Genomic DNA, 25,034 nt, shown 5'->3' with positions numbered 1-25,034 from the left:
CTATGGAGCATCTGCTCCGCAGCTGTACTGCGCTCGAGTACCTTCGTCTTCAGCAGATCCACGGGTTCATTAGCCTCCACATCGCACCAACGAATCTTTGATGGATGTATGTGTCTTGCTGGCCCTGCAACAAGACATCAATTGGGAAGAGATCACTCCAGCTGTTCCACGTTATGGTCATTGAGAATGCGCCTTTCCTTGATAGATTGCTTGTATCTGATCTAGAAGGTCCAACAAAAATTAGGGTAATTGACGCGCCAAAATTGACAATGTTGGTGTACTCCTCTGCCAAATTCTCCAAACTCTTTATTGGATCCGTAATCGTTCAGGTACAACACTCATCTTCTTCTCCGTCTTCTTGAAATTCACATTTTAAAATTTCTTCTTGATGTATTTACGACAATTATCCAGAAAATGATTCCCACAATCTTGACCCAGTCTATGCGCACAGTGAAGATCTTGGCAATAAAATCTATCGGCCCCAATCTAGATCAAGTTGTTGGATTACTTACATGCTTTCCGTGCATGGAGAAGCTACTCATCGAGGTGAAACTTCTTTCCTATTAGTAAACGTAAATCACAACGTAGCTCAATTTGTCCGTAATTTTCCCAAATTACGATGACAAGTGTAGTGTTCAAAACTGCATCTACGCACTGCATTGAAAGAAATACTTTTAGTATTTTTTCTCACGTGATTGTTGGGGAACGTAGCATGCAATTTCAAAAAAAAATCCTACGATCACGCAAGATCTATCTAGGAGATGCATAGCAACGAGAGAGAGAGTGTGTCCATGTACCCTCGTAGACCAAAAGCGGAAGCGTTAGGTTAACGCGGTTGATGTAGTCGAACATCTTCACGATCCAACCGATCTAGTACCGAACGTACGGCACCTCCGAGTTCAGCACACGTTCAGCTCGATGAAGTCCCTTGAACTCTTGATCCGGCAAAGGGTCGAGGGAGAGTTGCGTCGGCACGACGGCGTGGTGATGGTGATGGTGATGTGATCCGCGCAGGGCTTCGCTTAAGCACTACGTGAATATGACCGGAGGGGTAAACTGTGGAGAGAGACGCCGCACATGGCTTGGAACAATTGGTGTGTCTCCAAGGGGTGCCCTGCCCACGTATATAAAGGAGGGAGAGGAGGCCAGCCACCAGGGGCGCGCCATAGGGGGGAAACCGACTAGGACTCCCAATCCTAGTCGGCCCCCCTTTCCTATCTATCGGAGGGGAAAAAGGGAAGGAGAGGGAGAGGGAGAGGGAAAGAGGAAAGGGGCCGCGCCCCCTCCCCCCTTGTCCAATTCAGACTCCCTTGGGGGGCACCACCCTGCGGGCTCCCCTCTCTTTCTCCCCAATGGCCCATGAAGGCCCATTACTTCCTCGGGGGGTTCCAGTAACCCCAATACTCCGAAATATACCCGAACCATTCTGAAACCATTTTGGTGTCCGAATATCATCGTCCAATATATCAATCTTTATCTCTCGACCATTTCAAGACTCCTCGTCATGTCCGTGATCTCATCCGAGACTCCAAACAATCTTTGGTCACCAAAACACATAACTCATAATACAAATCATCATCGAACGTTAAGCGTGCGGACCCTACGGGTTCGAGAACTATGTAGACATGACCGAGACACATCTCCAATCAATAACCAACAATGGAACCTGGATTCTCATATTGGTTCCTACATATTCTACGAAGATCTTTATCGGTCAAACCGCAATAACAACATATGTTATTCCCTTTGTCATCGGTATGTTACTTGCCCGAGATTCGATCGTCGGTATCCTCATACCTAGTTCAATCTCGTTACCGGCAAGTCTCTTTACTCGTTCCATAATGCATCATCCCGTAACTAACTCATTACTCACATTGCTTGCAAGGCTTATAGTGATGTACATTACTGAGAGGGCCCAGAGATACCTCTCCGATACTCGAAGTGACAAATCCTAATCTTGATCTATGTCAACCCAACAAACACCTTCGGAGACACCTGTAGAGCATCTTTATAGTCACCCAGTTACGTTGTGACGTTTGATAGCACACAAGGTGTTCCTCCGGTATTTGGGAGTTGCATAATCTCATAGTCAGAGGAATATGTATAAGTCATGAAGAAAGCAATAGCAATAAAACTTAATGATCATTATGCTAAGCTAACAGATGGCTCATGTCCATCACATCATTCCCTAATAATGTGATCTCGTTCATCTAATGACAACACATGTCTATGGTCAAGAAACTTAACCATCTTTGATTAAGGAGCTAGTCAAGTAGAGGCATACTAGGGACACTCTGTTTTGTCTATGTATTCACACATGTACCAAGTTTCCGGTTAATACAATTCTAGCATGAATAATAAACATTTATCATGATATAAGGACATATAAATAACAACTTTATTATTGCCTCTAGGGCATATCTCCTTCAGTGATCACCTACATCGTTTTTTTGTTGTACTACAATAGTAGCCTAGGCTAGTCATAGTGGCAAGTAACTTAGACTAGTAACTCTATGGTTACCCTAAGAGCAAGTACTACCTCCGTCCTGGTTTACTCTTCCTATTTTGAGTATCAAAATTTGACCATAGATTTAACTAACAAAATGTTAATGCATGTCACTAAAAATTATATCGTTGGATTCGTATTTGAACATAATTTCAAATGGTATAGTTTTTGGTGACATGCATTGACATTTTCTTAGGTAAATCTATGGTCAAAATTTTACACTAAATACAAGGTAGTACAAAAGTGGGCTATAACGGCCCTCCACTATGTAGGCCAAAACACGTTCCAAATTGACTTGTGATGCATTTGACATCGATGCCCCTCCATTGCTCACCTGGTGCCCCAATCTAAATCACCTACTTTACTCCGGTGCCAAATTAACTCATGCAATGAAAAAACACTTGTGTGGGAGAGGAAGAGGACTAAGGCAATAAAAAACACTTGTTTGGGAGAGTGAGAGGCTGGTGTAGTTGGTTTGATTGATTTGTTTATACATGTGGGTCTATGTGCATAGTGTTGCCAACTCTCTCACATTGCTAGAGCGGTGCCAAAATCTTTTGATTCGACATCGATGCGTATTATGTGGCATTCTTTTGAGAAATATGGCATCGGCCACATAGTAGAAGGCAACAAATTCCCAAGCTCTTCACGTGCTCCTAGGTAAATGAGAGGAAAGAGAGAGAGTGAAAAAATATCACTAGCCAGCCAACCCTATCGTACGAGTGAATGATATTGGTACCTCTTGATGACACAACAATCTTATACAGCCAGCTGCTCTAATATATTCTCTTCTTTTGCAGATAAAAAAAGACCAGAAAGTGAAAAATGTACTGCACTATAATAATCTCATCGAATGCCTTGATCTCCATCTTACAGAAATTGATTTGATCGACTATCGAGGCAGCACATCTGAGATTAAATTGGCCAGGTTTGTTCTGGAGGCAAGTGTGCTCAAAGTAATAAGGTTTGGTGTTCTCTGGCGCAACAATGAATGGCATGTTGATCACCGCAAGCGTCTAAGCCTAAATGACAAAGTCTCCACAGAAGTTAAATTTGTTTTTCAAACATCAAGTTGCCAGAGACTAAAAAATTTATTTGCCCATTAGTGACTTGTCAGGGCGATGGATTTTAGTTTGTACGACAATGTTGCATCCACCTTAAGTAACGAAAATTCTTACATAAAGTTCCTAGTAATTCCCTCTTCTTAGGTGCAACATTACTCCTAACATGTGTAATATCAGTTTGAAACTTTTAATATTGCCGTGTCATATTCCTGCGTTTTTAAAATCCTGCTAATCAAAGAGGTCCTGAGTTGGTGATGATGGTGTGCCTGCCATCTTTCACCAATGGCGGTCGGATCTTGATCTGACGCATACAAAGCAAACTTTTGCAGTTTTGCAAAAAGATGCCCGCACTTGTTCCCTATTTACAAACAACTCCTTGTCTCTCACAATCGGCCTTATCTCCTCCCCAGCACATCTAGAAGGCCATGGAAAAAATCTAGATCGATGGCCACTGCCGGCGCCGTCCACCCCCAATCTTGGTGTTCCGTGCAATGCACGGGAATCTTACTTGTACTCCGTATAAGAAAAGAGTAGAGATACTCGTGGCAACACATGGGAAATTATGTCGAACACGGCTAGTTGTAAGCAGGCTAGCTCTATAGCCATGATGATAGGGACTGCAGACGGTGAGGCCAACTTTGGTATGCCGAACACGGCACCTACACTCAGGTGTCATCTCCGGCGCAGGGTCTTGTCACTTCACTGTGAGGAGCAGCACGTAATAATTTGACCAACGGGTAGTACAATACTACTATATTGGTAGTACTATTACTAGTACTAGCACCACCGTCTGGATTTAACAGTATTACCACATCCGTCTGGATATAGTATTTGACAAGCAGTATCTAGTAATGCATGTCACAAAAAATATACTACTCCCTCTGTAAATAAATAGGGGGGCCTGGGGGTCGAATCCACCATCCAATATGTGGACGTGTGGTGGCGCCTTTGTGGCATCTCTCTTCAAAGCTCACCGGACACCATCCGCTGGAGGAGGACCGAGAGCGGCACCTACTCCTCCAAGTCATGCTACCTCGCGCTCTTCCATGGATCCATAGCTTCCCCAACCTGGAACCTCACTTGGAAGCCTTGGGCACCAGAGGGGATCAAGATCTTCCTCTGGCTTGCCGTCCTTGATCGTTGCTGGACCTCTGCACGCCTTGCCCGCCACAGCCTATCGCACACCACCACTTGTGCCCTCTGTGACTAGGAAGAGGACACCACGCACCACCTGCTTGTGGGATGCGTCGTGACCCGCACTGTGAGGTACGATATCCTATCCTGGTGCCGCCTCACTATGCCTCCACCGGATGACACCATGGACTTCTACGACTGGTAGGCTACGGCCCTCCACTACTCCTCGGCGGGCCAGCGCAAAGGCCTTGCTTCTCTCGTTGCGTTGACTACATGGACCATATGGAGGCATCGCAACGCTTGTATATTCGACGGTGCAACTCCTTCCACAACCCTCCTGATTCATGACATCAAGGAGGAAGCTCGCACGTGGGCCAACGCCGGTGCTCGAGGGCTTAGTTCGATCATTGGTGTAACCTGACTTTGTTGTACGCGGGCTGAGCCCCCTTCCTCTGTTCAAAGCGACCTCATAAGCGCCTACCAGTGTACGCTTCATGAGGTCCGCCACTGTTTGTTCTCTCCTTCTATCAAAGGAATGGTACGCTCCACGCGTATTCGTGAAAAAAAAGGTGGCCTAGGCTTTCGAGATATGCGCGCCTTCAACCGAGCGTTATTAGTAAAATAGGCTTGGCGTTTGTTGGATAATCCAGGGAGCTTATGTGAAGGCGAAATATTTCCCAAATGGAACCTGTTGGATTCAGTTTTCTCGGGTAGCGGTGTGGAAGGGTATTGAGTATGGGCTGGGACTAGTCAAGAAGGGGATGATATGGAGAGTAGGTGATGGTCGTTCTATTCGTACTTGGCGAGATCCATGGATTCTCCGTGGCTCATCTTTTAGCCCTATAACCCAAGAAGGAATTGTAGAGTGAAACGGGTTTCAGATTTTATTGATGAGCATGGAGCTTGGTTAAAGGAGAAAGTGGAGGAGTTTTTTTTGCCTATGGATGTGATACATATTTTAAAGATTAGAACATCGCCTCGCCTTTGGGAGGATTTCTTGGCTTGGCAGCCGGAGTGTTCGGGCAGGTTTACTGTTCGTAGTGCGTATTAGTTAGCTACTCTACAACACGATGTTGATTTTGTTGGGGGCGCGAGCAGCTGTCATCCAGACGGGGAGCTTCCATTGTGGAGGAATATATGGCAGACCATAGTGCCTCAGAAGATGAAAATATTAGCTTGGAATGTTGTGTCAGGAGCTTTGGCAACTACAGAAAACAAACAATACCGGCACTTGTCCATGAGAGCAACCTGTCCTATCTGCGAGAGGGAAGCTGAACGATCGTTTCACGCCTTGGTTGCATGCCCACATGCACGCGAACCGTGGGACGCAATGAGCACTGTATGGCCAATTCCGTACAAGGAGCAGGTGTTTGACTCGGGCAGGGACTGGCTGCTATTTCTGCTAGCGGGTTGCTCGGACATAGCCCATAGTATGGTTTCATGCTGGTATGGCGTATTTGGTAGATACGAGTTGATATTACTCATGGAAAAGAGTGTGCACCTACGCAGGTCTCCATTGATTTCCTAGAAAGCTACTTGAAGTCGATTCTTGATGCTCAAAAGTATACAATGGAAGAAATGCTAAAAGGAAAGATAGTGGTGGAAGACATAGGGGAAAGACCAAAGCTGTACCGGGAGTCCAAAGTGCTGCGTTGGTCGGCGCCGCCTGGCAACATGATGGCTTTGTTCTGTGGATGGGTCGTTCCTAGCAGAGGACGACACGGCGGCGGTCGGAATGATTCAACACAGACATGATGGCTCGGTCATTTGCTCGTCTATCGGTATTTCTTCAACAGTAGTGAGGCTCTAGAGACTGAGATTCATGCACTGATGATTTATATTGATACGACGCTCGCCTCGAGAACATATAGAGCTTCCGGTGATAGTTCAGTCTGATTCTTCGACTGCTTTATTTTGTATTTCAAATTCTAGTTTAGATCGATCATTGTTTGGTCACTTATAGTAGCTGAAATTAAGTCCCTTATGGTTCATAGGGTGTCTATTCCGCAGAGATTTCATAGGTCTTTAAAATAGTGTTGCAGATTGCTTGGCAAGGTATAGTCGCTCTGAGCGAGCTACGACTGTGTGGCTAGGCGGAGGACCCCATGTATTTAGGATCTTTTACCAAAAGATCCCTACCATAAGACTAGCCACGATGGGAGTAACTTCAGCAGTAACATCGAGTCCAACTCAGCAAATTTGTTTATGTGGCAATAAGTTAATGATGAGAGATGTAGTTGTAGTAACTTAGCTAGTTATTGTAACATCACATGTCCCAATGCAATATGAGTCTATAACCTAATAAATGAATCTTTGCATGTTAACACCCTTAAGTTACTATGAAGGTAGTAACATAGTCTAGGGATATGTGTATGTTACTATCCATTGTGGCTAGTCTAATGGAATAAAACCCTTTTGATCTCCCAAAAAAACATAATCGCCCTTTTTTTGAAAAACATATGGATGACGTGGTGGTATGGAATTTTTGCAAATCGGCCCTCCTTTTTTTATTACTATTCGGCATCCTTATTTTCTCCCAGTTGTCATATCAGCGAACACCTGCCGTGCGCGCTGGGTATCTCGGCAACGGCGGCCAAGCCAGAAGCTCCAGGCGTGTTGCGGCCGAGACCTCGGTGTCCAGATCCATGGCGCCATCCACCTTTTCCTTCCACCCCTCCACCCTGATGGGCTCAAGCGCCGCCAGATCCGAGTTTCCCGACTGGGTCCTGCTCTGCGAGGAGCCACGTTTCTCGGAACTCCGGAACGAGACCACCGTCTAGTGCGAGACCAGCGAGGGCCAAGCCGTGGAGGTCTCCTTCTGGCTCGTCGACCCACCGGGCGCCTCCTACTTCTCCTTCAACTGCCCCGGCCTCGACGCCTCCGCCTTCGACGACTACGCATCGCCCTCCCTCGTCTGCGTCGGGGCCGCCTTCGTCCTCTTCAGCCTCACAATCAGGGGCTCCACCCACCACTTCGTCTACAAAGCTGCCCCTGCAGGGAAACAATCACTTGAAGCGCTCCCCGACCCTCCGGTCTACAGAAGACGGCGGTTCGGCCTCCTGCCCCGCGGCGACGGCGGCGAGCACTACGCCGTGGCCTACCTCGACCGCCAGTGGATCTCCCAAGGCGATTATTGGCGGTTTGATGCGCACGTCTGTTCCTCTGAAACGCAGGCATGGAGCAGCCACAGGTTGTCGTTGCTGCACTTATCCGAGTCTGACAAGCTGCTCTGTTGTAAGCATAGCTTGTACTATAGGCATATCGCCGTTGCAGGCTCACTAGGCTGGGTTGATCTCCTGCGTGGTGTCCTCCTCCTTCACAACCTCTTCGACGGTGGTGAACCTGTCTTCGAATTCATCCCATTCCCTGAATCAAGGGTGAACTTTCTCAACGAGGATGGCCGCCCTCACCGCGCCTTGAGTATTATTGCAACGTGGCCTGCTGTGATGATCTCCTCAAGTTCATCGAGATAGAATTTGACGACCCTCTTGTCAGGACCAGCCGTAAAGGTTGGAAAGCCACTGTGTGGAACAGGAAGATCTCTTGGAACAAGTGGGAGATCCGATCCACGGTTGATGTTGCTAAAATCTCAGTGGACCAAAGTTATTCTGCTTTGTTGCTTGAGCTGCGGGGTGACGAGAGCCAAAAACTGGACTTGTAGAAACTGGTTTTCTATGCCCCGGTGCTGAGCACCCACGATGACGATCTCTTTTACATGATGGCCAAGGTGAATGCTGAAGACGAGACTGCCTGGGCCATCGCAGTTGACATGGAAAGGGCAGCTGTCGAAGCAATGGCCCCGTTTTCGCTCGGATGGCACCACTACCACATTGCAAGGTTCTGCCCATGCGACTTCCCCAAGTACCTCAATATGAACCCAGGCGATTCTTCCATCTTTATCCACATGTGATTTAACTAGCAGTGTTATCTTTTGAATTCTTTCTTGTTTGTTGGTTATATGTGCTTAGGACAATGTTTCAGTATTGACACTGGACTGTTTATATTGATATAATTCGTAAAAAATGGTTCATCATCTGCTGAGTGGGCAACAAAATTGCTCAATTGACAACTTGTGTGTACTTTTGCCGTCCTTTTTATTGAACTGTTTCTTTGACCAAATTTTTGCAGGAGCAGACATGCATAATCCAGTGGACAAGTGCTTTGAGTGGTAATTCAAACATCGCTAATTTTACATGTTCAAGTATTTGATTCTTTTGCATGATATCTTTTTCATTTATGCTGTTGCTTCTGTTGGATGCCTGTTGCAGGTTGAGTGTAAAGCACTGTGTGGTGCAAGTGTTGTGGGCTCTGGATTGGCTTCGAGAACTTGGTAACTAATAGAAGTTTGACTTCTAGATGTATTCTATTTATTTCTCTTGGTTATAATACACTAGATGTGCAGCCAACATTCGACCACTAGTAAAAAAACAGGGCTTTGGTCACAGGGCAATATTCACATTAGTCCTGGTTCAGTCACGAACCGGGACTAATGTGAGCATTGGTCCCGGTTCGTGCGACTAAGGCATTAGTCCCGGTTCACCTGAGCCCTTTAGTCCCGGTTTGTGTCTCAAACCGGGACTAAAGGTCCCATTTTCAAACTCTACACCCCCCCGGATCGCCTTTTTTGTTTTGAAAAAATCAAAAGAAAATGATAAAAACTTCAAAAAAATAAAATCCTTCGAGAGGTAGTTATATTACTACATCTACTAGTTAGGAAAATTTAAAAACTTAAATTTGGACATGTTTTGCAAAAAGTGCAGGGAAAACGTAAAACGGCTATAACTTTTGCATACGATGTCGGAAAAAAACGTATAATATATCAAAATGTTCAGCACGAAAATCCGCATCCGTTTTTGACAGCCTACGGCTTGTTTGCAAATTTTTAGAATCCTTAAATTCTAAAAGGAAAAAAGTTATGCTCAAATTTCAGTTTTTTTTTGTATTTTCGTTAAATCTGGTCAAACTATGGTCAAACTACTTATTCAAGAAGTATTAGTGTTACTAAATAATTATTCAAGAATATTAGTGTTACTAAATAATTATTTTAGTTTTTTTGAATTTTGGTCAAATCTGGTCAAACTGTGGTCAAACTACTTATTCAAGAAATATTAGTGTTACTAAGTAATTATTTCAGTTTTTTTTTAAATTTTGGTCAAACATTGGTCAAACTATGGCCAAACTATGGCCAAACTGTGGTCAAACTATGGTCAAACTGTGGTCAAACTAGTTATTCAAGAAATATTAGTGTTACTAAATAATTATTGTTTTTTAGAACATTAGTTTCAAACTCAAACAGTGAAATGTGTGACTTCATGCTCAAGCTAAATTCCTGAGGGTTAATAGGATTGACATCTTACTATTGTCAGGAAAACAACAAGTGCAGACTTGGAAACGAGGGAAAATAGAACCCGAAAGTTAAGCGTGCTCAGGCTGGAGTAGTGAGAGGATGGGTGACCGTCCGGGAAGTTAGATGATTTGGAATGATGAGGGGTAATTAGAGATTAGAGGTTAAATTGAGCAGTGATGAGGGGTGATTAGAGACTAGAGGTTAAAATATTTCAGAAATTTGAAAACAAAAAATTCAAAAAAATCATAAAATTTTCTTTAGTACCGCTTGGTGTTACCAACCAGGACTAAAGGTGGACCTCCAGGCAGCGGCCACGTGGAGGGCCTTTAGTCCCGGTTCGTATAAGAACCGGGACTAAAGGGGGAGGCTTTAGTAACGACCCTTTAGTCCCGGTTCCAGAACCGGGACTAAAGGCCCTTATGAACCCGGACTAAAGGCCCTTTATCTACTAGTGAACAAGTGGATGATTAGACTGTTGATCAACAATTAATTTCCTTAACACCATCTGTGAATATCTTCTGAATGTAATTTGTAGCATTACTCTAAATGCTTGTCCATGTCAATTATAATATTCTTTTAAATTTCTCGGCGGAAAAGTTTAGCAAGTGCATCCTGTGAACTACCATGATAGTATATATGTTCTTGCAAATTGGCTGTCATGACCCGGAGATTCACATGTGTATGGTCCTTTGCACATCAATGCTTGGAAATTGAGAGGTCAACTTATAAGACATGTAGATTATTACTTCAGTTTTCTCTGGTATCATCTCTGCGTTCCAGTAACAGATCAGTAAGTTATGTTATTCTGTCTCACAAATTATATAGTCCAAGGCTTCATGTTACGAGTGCATCTTTTTCTCTTTGCTAACCCTTTGTGGTTAAGGTTTTTTTTTTCTTGGAACTGCGCAAGCGTCTTTGCTTTGACAAGCTTGAGATTCTTCATTTTTTTTGGGTCCAAACTATGGAGACAGCCATTGCTAACGTGTTTACAAAGCAGTTGCTTAATTTCAATATTATGGTCTCTCAACTTTCATGAGCAATTGCTTGAATTAATATTATGAATCCTAAAGAAAATCTTGATGCAGATGGTAAAACATTCTGGTCAAGGTGAAGCTGCATCGGAGACTGTCGAATTTTGCTTACGGTATATGGATGCGGAAACCAGAAAATTGTTTGTGATAACTTAGCTTTATATCTGACCAAGTGTCAGGTGTTCCCTAGAGCTCTGGAAGATTTTCACTTGGCACTACATGAATCACCAAGCAATGGGTCAGCATCTATTGAAGCCATGAGGAGCAAAATCATTGACATCATTGAAGCTTTGGACAAGTACAATAAAACGAGTCATTTCTCTTCTTTAGTATTAAAAGGAACCATCTAGCCATCCTAATTTTATAATTTTTCAATCCTTTTAGTATCTTGCAAATTGTGCCATTAAAGCTGATGCCGAAAGGAAGGATGCTCGGAGATGCCAGGGACCAAAAAAGAGGAAAAACAATATATGAAACTTGTGAGAAACCGAGCTGTGAAGGAGCTGTGGTCTTGGGTTGTCGCTGGTTCCTGTCTCTCATTTGCTGGTTACTCATACCGATAGTGTTCTTATGTAACCTCCCGTGGGAAATCTTCATTGGAGTTGTTATCTTAATCCCATCATACTTATATGGGATCTTTGTAGTTTGTAGATAACGGTGCATGATCCGATAGTCTCAGATCGGGGATCACACAAGGGTTTTACCTAGGTTAGGAGTAATACCCTATGTCCTGCTTGTTACTATTATTTATGGTGGGTGTATCTTGTGTGAGGGATTGCAATGAAGATTATGGTATGCTATCGTGAGTTATTTCTAAGCGAGCTGATGGGAAATGAGAGCCCTGCAACCTCCACCTTATATGCTCGGTGGGGGCTAGGATTTTACAATAGAGAGATCCGATCTTGTGTCTATCCAGTCCTCCGGGCTCCGGACTCCTAGCTGCCGCCAAGGGTATGGTGGGCCCTTTGGTAGGTCTGCTGCCGAGCTCCCATGGAGAAGCCACCCCCGTTGTATTGCACCGTCAGTAGTCCCCGAGTGTGTCGAAGGTCGACTTTCGAGATTTTTGGCGGGCTCTGTGTTGGTCTTCGTCCTAAACGGTGTTATGTTTTCTTCATCCTAAACCAATGTACGGTAACTGGTTGAAGCTGCAGAAAAGAATATATGAAACTGATCGATCCCCGTCATACGCCACTATGCCATACGCATAGGCTGTGGCTTATGTATAGGGGCATGTAAAAATTTGTCTGGTAGATATGTACATGAAAGCAATTTTAACATGCTCCCACTTACCCCTTTTTTTCATGTAAAGAGGAGATAAGAAGGTAAGACTTAATCAAACCCAATGTAGAACTTAAACAAAGTGCAGCGTACATGGGCGATGAGTGAAGTAGCAAGTAAGTTATGTACATGTTTACGGACATTGGCAACAATACACCCTCAGCGCAGTACAGGAAGGAAAACATTTCGCGTCGACACACTGGCTGAAAACAGCGCCGGTCGACTCCCTTGCTCGCGTACTGCCTATTGGCCCCACGCACCGAATTATCACACCTAGCCTTATCCCTTTTCCCTTCTGCATCTTCTTCCACACACACATCTCTCTCTCTCAGCGCCCACGGCAGCTCCCAATCCTCTACCTCGCCCTGCGCTAGAACACCTCTGCTCCTCCCTGCCCCTTGCTTCACGCACCATGCGGCCACCGGCTCGATAGCGGCCGTCGCTGCGGTGAATAGGTAAAAAAAAAGCTGCAAGCTGTAATGTGTCGTTGCCGCCATTGGCCGGAGCGGAAGCACCGACAGGAAGGATTACCCGTCGTGCGTGCTACAATGGCGGCAGCAACCTGTGCTACATGGGCCATGGAAAAGCTGCAATCGGCCGGCGAAAAAGCCACAACCGGCTCACATAAGCTACAATGGGGTGTGTTGTAATGTTGGAACCGACGTCGAGATTTGTTGGAATCGGCTTCTCGATTTGCTGGAACCGGCAATCACACTTGCTGGAATCTATGTCACGAGCGTATCATTTTGCTGCAACCAGCCGCAGAGATTGCTGGAACCGGCATCCAGAATTGCTGGAACGGGCTTCTTCTTCAACGACGCCCATGGTGACCACGGTAACCATGATGTTTTTTTGCTTCTTTTTTTGTTGCAACCGGTATATGTTTTTCCTGCGACCGGTGATTTGTTTTGTTACAACCGTTTTATTTTTTTGGTACATTCATTCACGGCCGAGCTGAGTCTCGTGATGGCGGCGAATTTCTTGCTGCAACCATTGTAGTTTTTGCTACATCCGTCGAGAATTTTTGCTACATCCTTTTTTCATGATGGAGTTGCAGGCTCGACGGCGGCGACGATGTTTTCTTGTTGCAACCATTGCTTCTTTTTGCTGAGACCTATGAAATTTTTTGCTACATACATTCATTTTTTTGCTGAAATCGCGTGCTACATCTGGCGACAGAAGACGGCGAGTGCGGGAAGCCAACGCGAGCGCGGGCGGTGCTTCAATCTCCGACGAGGGGATTATGACGAGGGTCGCAGGCGTTCGTCGCAGCCTCTCTCTCTCCGGCGCGCGGCGGCTGCTCCCGATGCGGGAGAAGAAAGAATCAAGGAGGAAGAAGGAGGGAACGACGCGCTTGAGGGGCTGAATCATGAGGGGCGGAATGCACGCATCGTGTGGCTGTCGTGCGTCTGGTCCAAATTTGGTCCAGCGCGCCGGCGCCTATCAGTGTTCGTACCGGAAGGTCAATGGAGATGCTCGGTATATGTTCAAAGCGCCTGTGTGGAGGAGGTGCACACTGCCATGGGGCATTTTGATTTCACTGTCACCGTTTCAGTCCATGTAGTTCCTCCCCATTCCCCAGTGCCTCCTTTTCCTAAAGACATATACGATGTGGTAATGCTTGGCCTACGTCAAGTATAAATGGTTGTATACTTGTGTAAATTCTGTTTCTCTTTTATTTTGTTGCCATCATAGCTAACTTGTGAGCTTTATGTGTAGACTATATATAGTCACACATTGCAGGAGTATGGTAGGAGAGCTCCAATTGATATATTTATTTACTAGTGTGGTATACGTGGATTTGAATATGACTTTATTAATGAATTCATCAGTGAAACCAATGCAATTATAAATCATTTAAATTACCATTGAAACTGAAATGCTAGTTGAGCAGTGCTACAGGGATGACACATCTCCAGCCAAAAGCTGGACGATGGATCAAATTATTGTTGGATGGCATCTTTCAGCAAATCAGCACCGTTTAAGATGGACATCGTCCGGATCTCGTCCATGCACTGTCGTGTGCAGAGTACTTCCGATGCTAGTTACTCCCTCCGTAAACTAATATAAGAGCGTTTAGAATACTATAGTGATCTAAACACTCTTATATTAGTTTAAGAGGAAGTATAAAATAATATTAAAATATAGAAGAGAGAATATAAATGTTATGTACATAGACATTCTGCTGCAAAACTAGACATGTATATCAGAGAATCTTTATAAACCATTGTCAATATGAATATATATACATCATAATTTACACATGCTGTTGGAGATGCTCTAACGAAATCGACAACATATCTTATGCAATCCAGATGAAGAGTTGATTTGTCACGTGCATACATACATTATGCTGACTAAATGTTGTTTTTTATTCAGATTTTTGCATGGAACTTCGCACTCCATCTCCTCTTTGCACCACACCAGCCATGGCATCCGGCTCCAAAGCCTTGTGGGACGACCTCTCCGATGAACAGAAGAATGATCTTTCTGATATTGCAGTCGACTGAGTGGCCCGACGAGCCAGCCGGATATAGGCTGGCTTGCCAACAAGCGATTTGGAGTCGGCGCCATCGCCACCGCCTCGCCCGTCCATGCATGCCAAACATTCAAACAACCTAAAACAACATCCATGAAATCTAATTAAGGTATATGCAGGCTACCAAACGCCTGAATGAATTATATTGTAAAACTGCAAAGTGAATCGGCGTCGCTGCCCCTGCGATCAATTGTATTCCGATTGATCCTATCAAAAAAAACTGTATTCTGATTTGATCCTAAAAAAGAATTGTATTCCGATTTACTGTGTGTGTTATTGATTGATTTTGATTTATAATAGGAGTAGAGCGGAGCGTGTTTAGCCTCAAAAGAAAAGAAAATAAAATCTGTGTGAGACGAGACGGATCCCCTTTGTCCTCTCAGCGCCCGCATCGGCGGCGCCGGCGATCCGCCCCTGCCTCTTCTTCCCCGCCGACTCGCTGCTGCCAATCCCCCCTCCCCACCAGTAGTCCGACTCCGAGTCGCGCCACCACCATCCTCCTCTTCCCCGACTCGACCGATCCCGTGTTCAAAAGGCAAGGCAATCTAATCCCCAAATCCTGCCCTAGCCTGTTGCGGCGAGCTCAACACCTCCAGATCCATGGCGCTCCCCACCTTGCCCTTCAATCCCTCCACCCCGATGGGCCCCGGGTTTCCCGACTCGGCCATCCTCTGCAGGGTGGCGCGTGTGTCGGCGGACTGGAACGCGACCACCACCGAGTGCCGCACCGAGGACGGCCAAGCCGTGGAGGTGTCCTTCTGGCTCGTCGACCCGCCGGGCATCTCCTACTTCTCCGTCAACTGCCCCAGCATCAAGCACGAGTACCACGCCTGGCTCATCTGCGCCGAGGACGCCTTCGTCCTCTTCAGCCTCAAGTTCTGGGGCCCCGCCCGCTTCTTCGTCTACACGGCCGGGAAGCAGTCCCTGCGGCTGCTCCCAAACCCCAACCATGCCTACTTCGGCGGGCAGCAGTTTGGCCTCTTGCCTTGTGGTGACGCCGACGACGAGCACTTTGCCGTGGCCTTCCTCGACCTCAAGTGGAATATCCAAAACAATGTTTGCCGATTTGATGCCTATGTCTTCTCGTCTCAAACACAGGCATGGACGACCAGGAAGGCCCACTTATCAGACCCTGCTGACAAGCCATTGTGTTGTCGACATGCCTTGTTCGAGCAGATCAGGGTTGGAGCAAGCGCGCTGGGCTGGGTTGATACCCGCTATGGCATTCTCCTTCTGGACGACCTGTTTGGCAGGCATCCTGTCATCAAGATAATCCCATTACCAGTGACAACCGTTGGCTTGCCCGAGCCAACCAAGCCGTATGACTATTACTGTGCCCCTGAGTACTTTTACAATGTTGCCTGCTGCGATGATCTCATCAAATTCGTCCACATCAAATACGATGACCCTGATGCCATGATCAGAGGTTCAGGTTGGAAAGCCACAATGTGGAATATGAAGGTCTCTGAGCAAAATTGGTGCGAGCGCTACACAGTTGATGTTGCCAAAATCTCGGTTGACAAAAGCTTTCCTGCTAAATTGCCTGAGCTGTGGGATGATGAGACTCAACAACTGCAGTTGAAGAACCTGATGTTCCAAGGCCCAATTCTGAGCATGCTCAATGACGATTTGCTTTACATGATGGCCAAGGTGAATGATGAAGACGACACAGCCTGGGCCATCACTATTGACATGAAACATGCAGCTCTCAAGGCACTGGCAAAGTTTTCTGTCAAACCGAAGAAACAACTCCTCACTACACTCTGCTTCTCATGCGTCTTCCCCAAGTACCTCAACATTCCCCCAGGTGCTTCTTCCTTCTTTCTCCCCATGTCATTTAACCAGCAATGCTATCTTTGAATTCTTGGTCTGTATGTTAGTACGCTAGTCATATACGTAACTTGTAAGTGTTCATGTGAACGTCTCAGTTTTGACACTATTTGGGCTCTTCGGGTTAATTAGTTTAGCTGTTCGTTAACATTAGAAATAGATTAGGGTTTCCCATGCATTGATTCATACTATGCTATCACTTGGATTCTTGATTTTCTGTTTGTTCTGAATGTACGTTTCAGTACCGAGTATTGACGCTGTTGCCATTGGACTTTTTAGCTGTTTGTTAACCTTCATCATACATGTTTACGCGATAGAAACTGGCATGAGGCAGCAGACGGCACACACAAAATGTTCTGCCAGTATGGACCCTTTATTTATAAAGACCTCAGTCATATAGGTAGACCTACTGCATGTTTAAAGTATGCAAGGTGATACAGCTGTTGTCGTCAGCAGGGCTAATTAACTTGTTCTACTAGCATAATGTTATGTTAATTGAGGCTGTAATTAACCGGCTCATTCCATTCCTTGCGTAAACAGAAAGGAATTGTTGATTCCAATTCAAATTCATTCCCTGAATAAAATTAATAAAGTATCAAATGAGAGACAAGTTTATCCTCAAGTGTCGTTTGCACTACACAATACCGAAGCACAAGTAGCTCTTGTGCAAATTGCACAGTGCCACATCTATCATGAAAATGCCACCACGTTGTCATCCAAGCCTCGTGTGTTACAGCAGTCGGCTAGATCTAGTGTCCTTTCATCATTACGTTGTCGGTCCTTCATGCCATTTCTGGTCGACCAACTTCTGCACATCCCAAACCCCAATTTACCACTGTGGATGGCCTTGACTGTTGGGCTGTGTCGCTCTCTGGTACCAATGTATAGCTCACTGCTGTGATTGTGGCTATGCTAGCAACTTCTTGTAACACCTCGGATGTAACTTTCCCTATTTGTACTCCAACTCTTGCCGTTTCCGGCGTTAAGTTATTTAATTTTCTCGGGTTTGGGTCTTTGTCTCCGTGTGTTGTTGTCGTTGTCATGCATCTCATATCATGTCATCATGTGCATTGCATTTGCATACGTGTTTATCTCATGCATTCGAGCATTTTCCCCGTTGTCCGTTTTGCATTCTGGCGCTTCGTTCTCCTCCGGTGGCCATTTCTAGCTTTCTTTCATGTGTGGGGATTAAACATTTCCGGATTGGACCGGGACTTGCCAAGCGGCCTTGGTTTACTACCAATAGACCGCCTGTCAAGTTTCGTACCATTTGGACTTCGTTTGATACTCCAACGGTTAACCGAGGGACCGAAAAGGCCTCGTGTGTGTTGCAGCCCAACACCCTTCCAATTTGGCCCAAAACCCACCAAACTCTGCTCCATCATCTAGAGCGTTCGATCACGATCGCGTGGCCGAAAACCGCACCTCATTTGGACTCTCCTAGCTCCCTCTATGCCTATAAATAGACCCCTCCGTTTTCGGATCTCCTCCTACCTCCGAAACCCTAGAAATCGTCCCAACGCCGCGCCGGACAAAAATCTGCCGACGGACATTGTCCGGCCGTCCCCGCCGCCGCCACGTGTCGCCACCGCGTTCGTTCCCCGCCGCCGCCTCCCGCCGGCCCGCCAGGCCCGGGGCGGGCCCTCCTCCTCCGCCGCCTGGGCCGAGCCGCCCCGCCGCCGCTGCATCGCGCCGCCCAGCCGCCGCCGCCCCGCGCCGCCGCCTCGCCCACACCGCGGCACCCCCCCGCCGCCGCCCCGCGCCGCCACCTCGCCCACACCGCGCCGCCTCGCCGCGCGCCGCCGGCCGGCCCGGATCCGGCGAAGATCTGGCCGGCCCCTTGCTCCCCGGCCACTCCGGCGAGCTCCAGCTCGCGCCGGCGAACCTCGGCCTGCGTGCCCCCGAAACCCTAGATCCAGATCCGGAGGTTGAATTTTCCTCAGAATTTTTAGTTCATATGCCCATGTTCGCGGCTCCGTAACTTTGCATCCGTAGCTCCGATTCATGCATATAGCATATCAAAATGTTCATCTCAGGGAGTACATCATTTCATTCCATTGCATCTTTTTCATTTGAGTTCATCTTGATGCCCGAAATGCTGTTAGAAGAGGGCTACTTGAGTTAATTGTCAGATCTGTTACTCCGTTTAGCACTTTTCTCATTTTTGCCATGATTATTGTGTGCATGATATGTCCGTGAGTTCTACATGTGTTTTGTTAGGGGTTTTGTCATCTTTCCAGAGGTGCAACCCATGTATTTTTAGGATGTGTGTGGTGACTTGTGCAAGCTTGCAAAGTGGTGCACTTGCTAAGTCTGTTTTCAGGGACTTAGTCCTGGAGCTGTTTATCTCATGATGCCATATGTTCTTCTTGTTTTCTAGTGATCCGTGCCTCTTTTGAGGAGGATCAGTAAGGGAGTTTTGTTAAGATTGTAGTGCTCTATTCATCCATGTCTTTGTTCACAATTATGGAGCACCCTAGCTTGAGTCAATCGAGCTCTACTTTTGCTACTTTGTGAATCTGGGCAGATTGTCAACTTGTTTGCAATTTTGCCGGTGATGTTGTAGTTGATCCGTGCATGCTATGCTATTGTTCTTGCCATGTCTAGCTTGCATTTTGTGCCTTCTTGATGGGTGTATGCTTGCCTTGCCATGACTTGCACCGTAGTGAGTGCATCGAGCTCGTAAACATGCCTACTTGAGTTATATTTCAGCATGTGTCAGTTTTTCACTAAGTCTGAAACTGATTATGTTTTTGCTATGTTCACATGCTTGCAATTGTATTTTCTGATCCTTTTTGGCTCAAGGTCACTAAGGGACTTTTGTTAAGCTCTTTGAGTAGCTCCATGCCATGATCAGATCCTGTAGCATATAATTTTGTTGCTCTGAAGAGGGCTACCTGATCTGAAATTTCAGACAAGTGTTGATTTCACTAAGTCCGAGATCTGTTTGCCATTTGCATTTTTGCCATGCTTGTTTGAACCTGTTAATGGATGATTTGGCCGCTCAGTGCTAGACTTTTGTTAAGCATCTTGTGTGCATCCCTGCCATGTATTTTGTTGTTATGTTTGGGTGCTGTAGCATGTTCATTTCATTGCATTTAGAGGCCTACTTGCTGTAAATCGCAGACCGGTGTCATTTTTGAATCGCTTGCCATTTCCAAACCGTAACTCCGATTCCGGCGTTCTTTATATCGTTTTCAAACGATTTCATCTCATCTTTCCAGTGGCACACTTGGATTTCCAAGTTGAGGCCAGGTTCATGCATTTCCTGTCATATCTTGCATTCTGCATCCCGCATCGCATCTCGCATAGCATATCATCATTTTATCATATTGCTTGTTTTTGCACGTGGTTGATTGTATCCTTGTTGCTTGTTTGTCTTGTTTGGGTAGAGCCGGGAGACGAGTTCGCTAACGAGGAGCCCGTTGAGTTTGCTTTCGAGGATCCAGTCAACTCTGACAGCTGTGCAGGCAAGATGATCATACCCTCGAAATCACTACTATCTTTGCTATGCTAGTTTGCTCGCTCTTTGCTATGCCATTGCTACGATGCCTACCACTTGCTTGCAAGCCTCCCAAATTTCCATGTCAAACCTCTAACCCACCATTGTCCTAGCAAACCGTTGATTGGCTATGTTACCGCTTTGCTCAGCCCCTCTTATAGCGTTGCTAGTTGCAGGTGAAGATTGGAGGCCGTTCCCTATTGGAACATCTTTTATTTAATTGTTGGGATATCATTATATTGCTATGTTATCTTAAATGCATCTATATACTTGGTAAAGGGTGGAAGGCTCGGCCTCTCTCCTAGTGTTTTGTTCCACTCTTGCCGCCCTAGTTTCCGTCATATCGGTGTTATGTTCCCGGATTTTGCGTTCCTTACGCGGTTGGGTTATCATGGGAACCCCTTGATATTTCGCCTTGATTAAAGCTTTTCCAGCAATGCCCAACATTGGTTTTACCATTCGCCACCTAGCCCTTTTCTTTCCCTTGGGTTCTGCAAACTCAAGGGTCATCTTATTTTACCCCCCCAGGCCAGCGCTCCTCTGAGTGTTGGTCCAACTGAGCGATGTCCGGGGCTACCAGGGGCAACTCTGGGCTGGCCTACCCGATGTCTGGCTCATCTGAGTGTGCCCTGAGAAAGAGATATGTGCAGCTCCTATCGGGATTTGTCGGCACATTCGGGCGGTGTTGCTGGTCTTGTTTTAACCTGTCGAAGTGTCTTGAATTACCGAGATACCGAGTCTGATCGGAACGTCTTGGGAGGAGGTCTATTCCTTCGTTGACCGTGAGAGCTTGTCATGGGCTAAGTTGGGACTCCCCTGCAGGGATTGAACTTTCGAAAGCCGTGCCCACGGTTATGGGCAGATGGGAATTTGTTAATGTCCGGTTGTAGATAACTTGAACCTTAACTTAATTAAAATGAATCAACTGAGTGTGTTACCGTGATGGCCTCTTCTCGGCGGAGTCCGGGAAGTGGTCACGGTGTTGGAGTAATGTTTGCGCAGATTGCTCTCTAGTTTCTCGCTCGTGCTTTGCCCCCTCTTCTCGCTCTCCTTTGCGAATAAGTTAGCCACCATACTTGCTAGTCGCTTGCTGCAGCTCCACTCATATTTACCTTGCCTTACCTACGAGCTTAAATAGTCTTGATCGCGAGGGTGCGAGATTGCTGAGTCCCTGTGGCTCACAGATTACTATTACACCAGATGCAGGGCCTGATGATTCCGCTCTAGCAGACGCGTATGAGCTCAAGTGGGAGTTCGACGAAGACTCTCAACGTTACTATGTTTCCTTTCCCGAGGATCAGTAGTGGTGCCCAGTTGGGGGTGATTGGGACCGTGTCGCATGTTGGGTTATCTTTTATTTTGGCACCGTAGTCGGGCCATGAGTGTTTGGATGATGTAATGTTATTTATGTACTTGATTGACGTGGCGAGTGTAAGCCAACTATTGTTATCTCCCCTTTATTATTTATATTACATGGGATGTTGTGAAGATTGCCTAACTTGCGACATATGCCTTCAATGCGATTATGCCTCTAAGTCGTGCCTCGACACGTGGGAGATATAGTCGCATCGAGGGCGTTACACTTCTGTAGCCTAGGGCTTTATCTCAAAAGCGTTCATGTTGTCTTCATGATTAGATTACGATCCTATGGTTCTGGGGGCACTAAGGTTGATGCCTTCTTCCATTAAAATTGCTCCCTTGAGAAGTTAATTGCAGTTCTCCCCAATCTTGTGTATGTAACTATTTATTTGTTTAATTTTTCAGGGACAGAAATGTATGATCCCATGGAAATGCACTTTAAGAGGTAATTCATGTATTGCTATGCTACCATCACTTGTTCTAGTTCTCTATTTTTATTTGCATGACATCTTGTTGAACTTTGATGCTGATGTTGCATGTCTGTTGCCAGGATGAGTTTGGCGCAGTTTGTTATGCAAGTGCAGCAGACTCGAGAATGGTTTAGGGAACTTGGTATTAGTCCGCTCTTGATATATTTAGCCTTTTATACTGACTTCTGTTCTAATATATCACATGTGCAAGCGAATGTTTGCCAACTTCAACCAAGTGGATATTTAGGGTCTTGACCTTAAATGATTTTCCTTTTCCTTGTGGCAATATGCAAATGTGTTAGTTTAATATGCAATATCACTATGATCGGGTCAAGTATAATATCTTTTGATTTCCCCCTTCATTTGTGTCCGATAGAAATGTTAAGCAAGTACTGCCCTTGAAGCATTATTTCCTGCTGCTGCACATATACGTTCTTACAAAGTTGTGACTGTCATGAATAGAAGATTCACGTCTATGTGGTGCTTTGCAGATCTATTCTTAGATTGTGACTTGCCAACTTACAAGGAATCCAAAGCACTGCTTACCGAGTGTTGCCCAGTATCCTCTTTGTGTGTACATATTCATGCGGTAAGCTCTGTTCTGGTGACTCATAGATGTACTCCTTAAACGTATATTTATGTTTTCTCCCACAAGCTTCAAATTATTTATCATCTCTTTGAACTACGCACATGATTGCTAGCAAATTTATATTCCTCTAATATGCTCTTGGTTTATTATGATATCTTAATTTTTCCTGAATCCTATAACATTTTGATGCAGCTACTGAAATATGCTACATGCACTGATGAAGCCTCCAATAATATGCAACATCTCTTACGGTATATAAACGTAGAAACCTGTTCATGCACTTGTTTACTGCAATTATATTCTGACTAATGTCTATGTTTCCTAGTGCATTTGAGGGTTTTGATATGCTGCTAACCGAGTCATTTAATGAGGAGGCAAGTGATGAGACCCTGAGGAGCAAAATCATTGTGGCCCTTCCAATTTTAGACAAGTAAGTGAAAACCATACACATGTGTCTTCTTTATCACCAAAAATAATTATTTGTTCATCTTTCTATATCTTCCCCTCTTTGCAGTCTTCTGCAAAGTATGCTACCATCAGTGACTCCTGAAGAAAGGTACCAAGGAGTAGGAATATTTGAACAATATGAGAAGTCAGGCTATACGAAGAAGGGCCACCAGTCGTTTGGCTCTAATGCTGAGAAGGTTTGCCACAGCAAGACGCGAAACCGTGCTAAGAAAAGGACTCACAAGCAGCAGCAACATATTTTCAAGCGCAATAACTTTGGGGGGAATGTGGCTTTGAACCGCTGGTGGTATTTGGGCGGCTCCATGCTGATGTCTGTTGGTATGTTGTCACTTTGCTGGATGGCATGGAAGATCTTGCAGTAGATACTAGCTTAGGGCTGCTTTCAGGCTGCTTTCGTCCTGCTCTTTTGCCTTTCATAATTGTCCTGTCCTAAAACCACCCTACGGAATCATGTACATGTTGTAGCCAGGTTTCGGGGTGAGCAAGTTGGCTGCAGCTTGCTGCTGAACTAAACAGTATATTACCATAGTCACCTGCTCTTTTGGTGCATCGTATCTTGAATGATAGTTTTGGCAGTAGTTAGTCACGTGCTCTTTCGGTGCATCGTATCTTGAATGATAGTTCCGGCTGTGGTTAATGTATGAACATGATGCGGTCTTTTTTCTTGACAATCATCTCCTTTATTCATTCATAAGGATGTTAGCATCATTTATAACTGCGTCAGGGGTGGATCCCATCCCGAGACGGGCAGGGGATCTAGTTATCCTAGCCAGTTTCATGAGCTAGCTGCCTGATTATTCTCTATTACAATGATCATATATAACAGTAAGATCTAGCGGATGTCACTAGCTACTGAAGAAGAATTAGCATTGATTAGGGCTGTGGGCGGAGTTGTATGATGTGCAGGGTTGGAGATGAATATATAGACATACCTCTCGGGTCTTCTTTGTGGTTCCGCTTCTATCAATACCTACTACTAAAGGGAGAGATGTGGTATACTTAATCCGTCATGCATCTTTAACAAAAAAGCTCCTAACTTTTTTTGAATCAACCCACAATCTTGACCCCATAAATCCCGAACATTCGGATTTTAAACATGTTATCTTGAACGTTTTATCATAAAGCTCCTAATTTTTTTGGAATCAACCACAATGTTGACCCCAATAAATCCCGAACATTCGGATTTTAAACATGTCATCTTGAACGTTTCTTCATGGCAACTGACGCGAGGTTTCAATTTTAGTTGTTACAACATGGCAATGTTGTCCCAATTCATTTTTTTGTTTGAAAATTGCCATGATTGTCAACCTCGCGTGAACTGAAGCTTAAAATCCAAACGTTTGGTATTTATCATTTTCGATCTCTAAAAGCGGTTCCCTCTCGGTCTCCCGTGTGGCACGCAGCTATGGGCCATGAAAACGGTTTTCACATAGGTTCCTCACCTCACGTACATGTTTGTAGGAGCTGTTGCTGCGTGTGTAGGAATTCACAGGGAAATTATATCAGAGCCTCGACGATCACCTTTTTGGGAATTTCGGATCCAACCACACTTGAAGCCCCTCGCAGTCCAAGAAGCACTATCTTTAGCGGATGATCTCTATGAATGGGAAATCTATATGCCATGAAAAACGTTCGGGCTGTCATGCTTAAAATCCGAACGTTCGGTATTTATCAGTTTTGATCTCGAAAAGAGGTTCCCTCTTGGTTTCCCTATTGGAATCTACGATAGGATGCATCGACTACAAATAAAAATTCCTACACGCAGAACAACCAAGAACATGCTACGGGAATGGATCACAGATCGTTACTACTAGACGCGTAATACCTTGCAACGGAAGAAGAGTTGGGGCAGCGCATCCGTGTGGATCGTCTCCTCCTCGTCCGATCTCCCTCGAACAACCGGTCGTCGGATCCCAC

At 45.4% G+C, this 25,034-nt stretch overlaps 1 protein-coding gene, 1 long non-coding RNA gene and 1 pseudogene across 3 annotated transcripts; all 3 read left to right on the top strand.

Annotated features, from left to right (window-relative positions):
- Positions 1–7,349: 7,349 nt before the first annotated feature.
- On the top strand, positions 7,350–11,733 carry LOC147979157 (uncharacterized; annotated as a pseudogene).
- An 883-nt stretch (positions 11,734–12,616) lies between these two features.
- On the top strand, positions 12,617–14,059 carry LOC125540113 (uncharacterized). The gene is made up of 2 exons (XR_015599687.1): positions 12,617–13,195; positions 13,540–14,059. It is a non-coding gene; the product is annotated as an uncharacterized LOC125540113 (long non-coding RNA).
- A 1,158-nt stretch (positions 14,060–15,217) lies between these two features.
- On the top strand, positions 15,218–23,788 carry LOC125531440 (uncharacterized). 2 transcript variants are annotated; one of them, XM_087546763.1, is made up of 8 exons: positions 15,218–16,706; positions 20,122–20,199; positions 21,996–22,035; positions 22,141–22,202; positions 22,552–22,649; positions 22,842–22,900; positions 22,975–23,079; positions 23,164–23,788. In XM_087546763.1, exons 1-8 carry the CDS (start codon positions 15,500–15,502, stop codon positions 23,477–23,479), a joined length of 1,965 nt encoding a protein of 654 aa, XP_087402889.1. In that variant the 5' UTR covers positions 15,218–15,499; the 3' UTR covers positions 23,480–23,788. The 2 variants fall into 2 exon arrangements, with proteins under 2 accessions (XP_087402889.1, XP_048551801.2); XM_048695844.2 differs by lacking the exon at positions 20,122–20,199.
- Positions 23,789–25,034: the final 1,246 nt, after the last annotated feature.

The sequence above is a fragment of the Triticum urartu genome, chromosome 3A, assembly GCF_056163025.1.
Source record: "Triticum urartu cultivar PI428250 chromosome 3A, HENAU_Tu73, whole genome shotgun sequence".
Lineage (NCBI taxonomy): Eukaryota > Viridiplantae > Streptophyta > Magnoliopsida > Poales > Poaceae > Triticum > Triticum urartu.
Note: the sequence above shows the minus strand (reverse complement) of the source record. Positions and strands in the feature narration are given on the sequence as shown.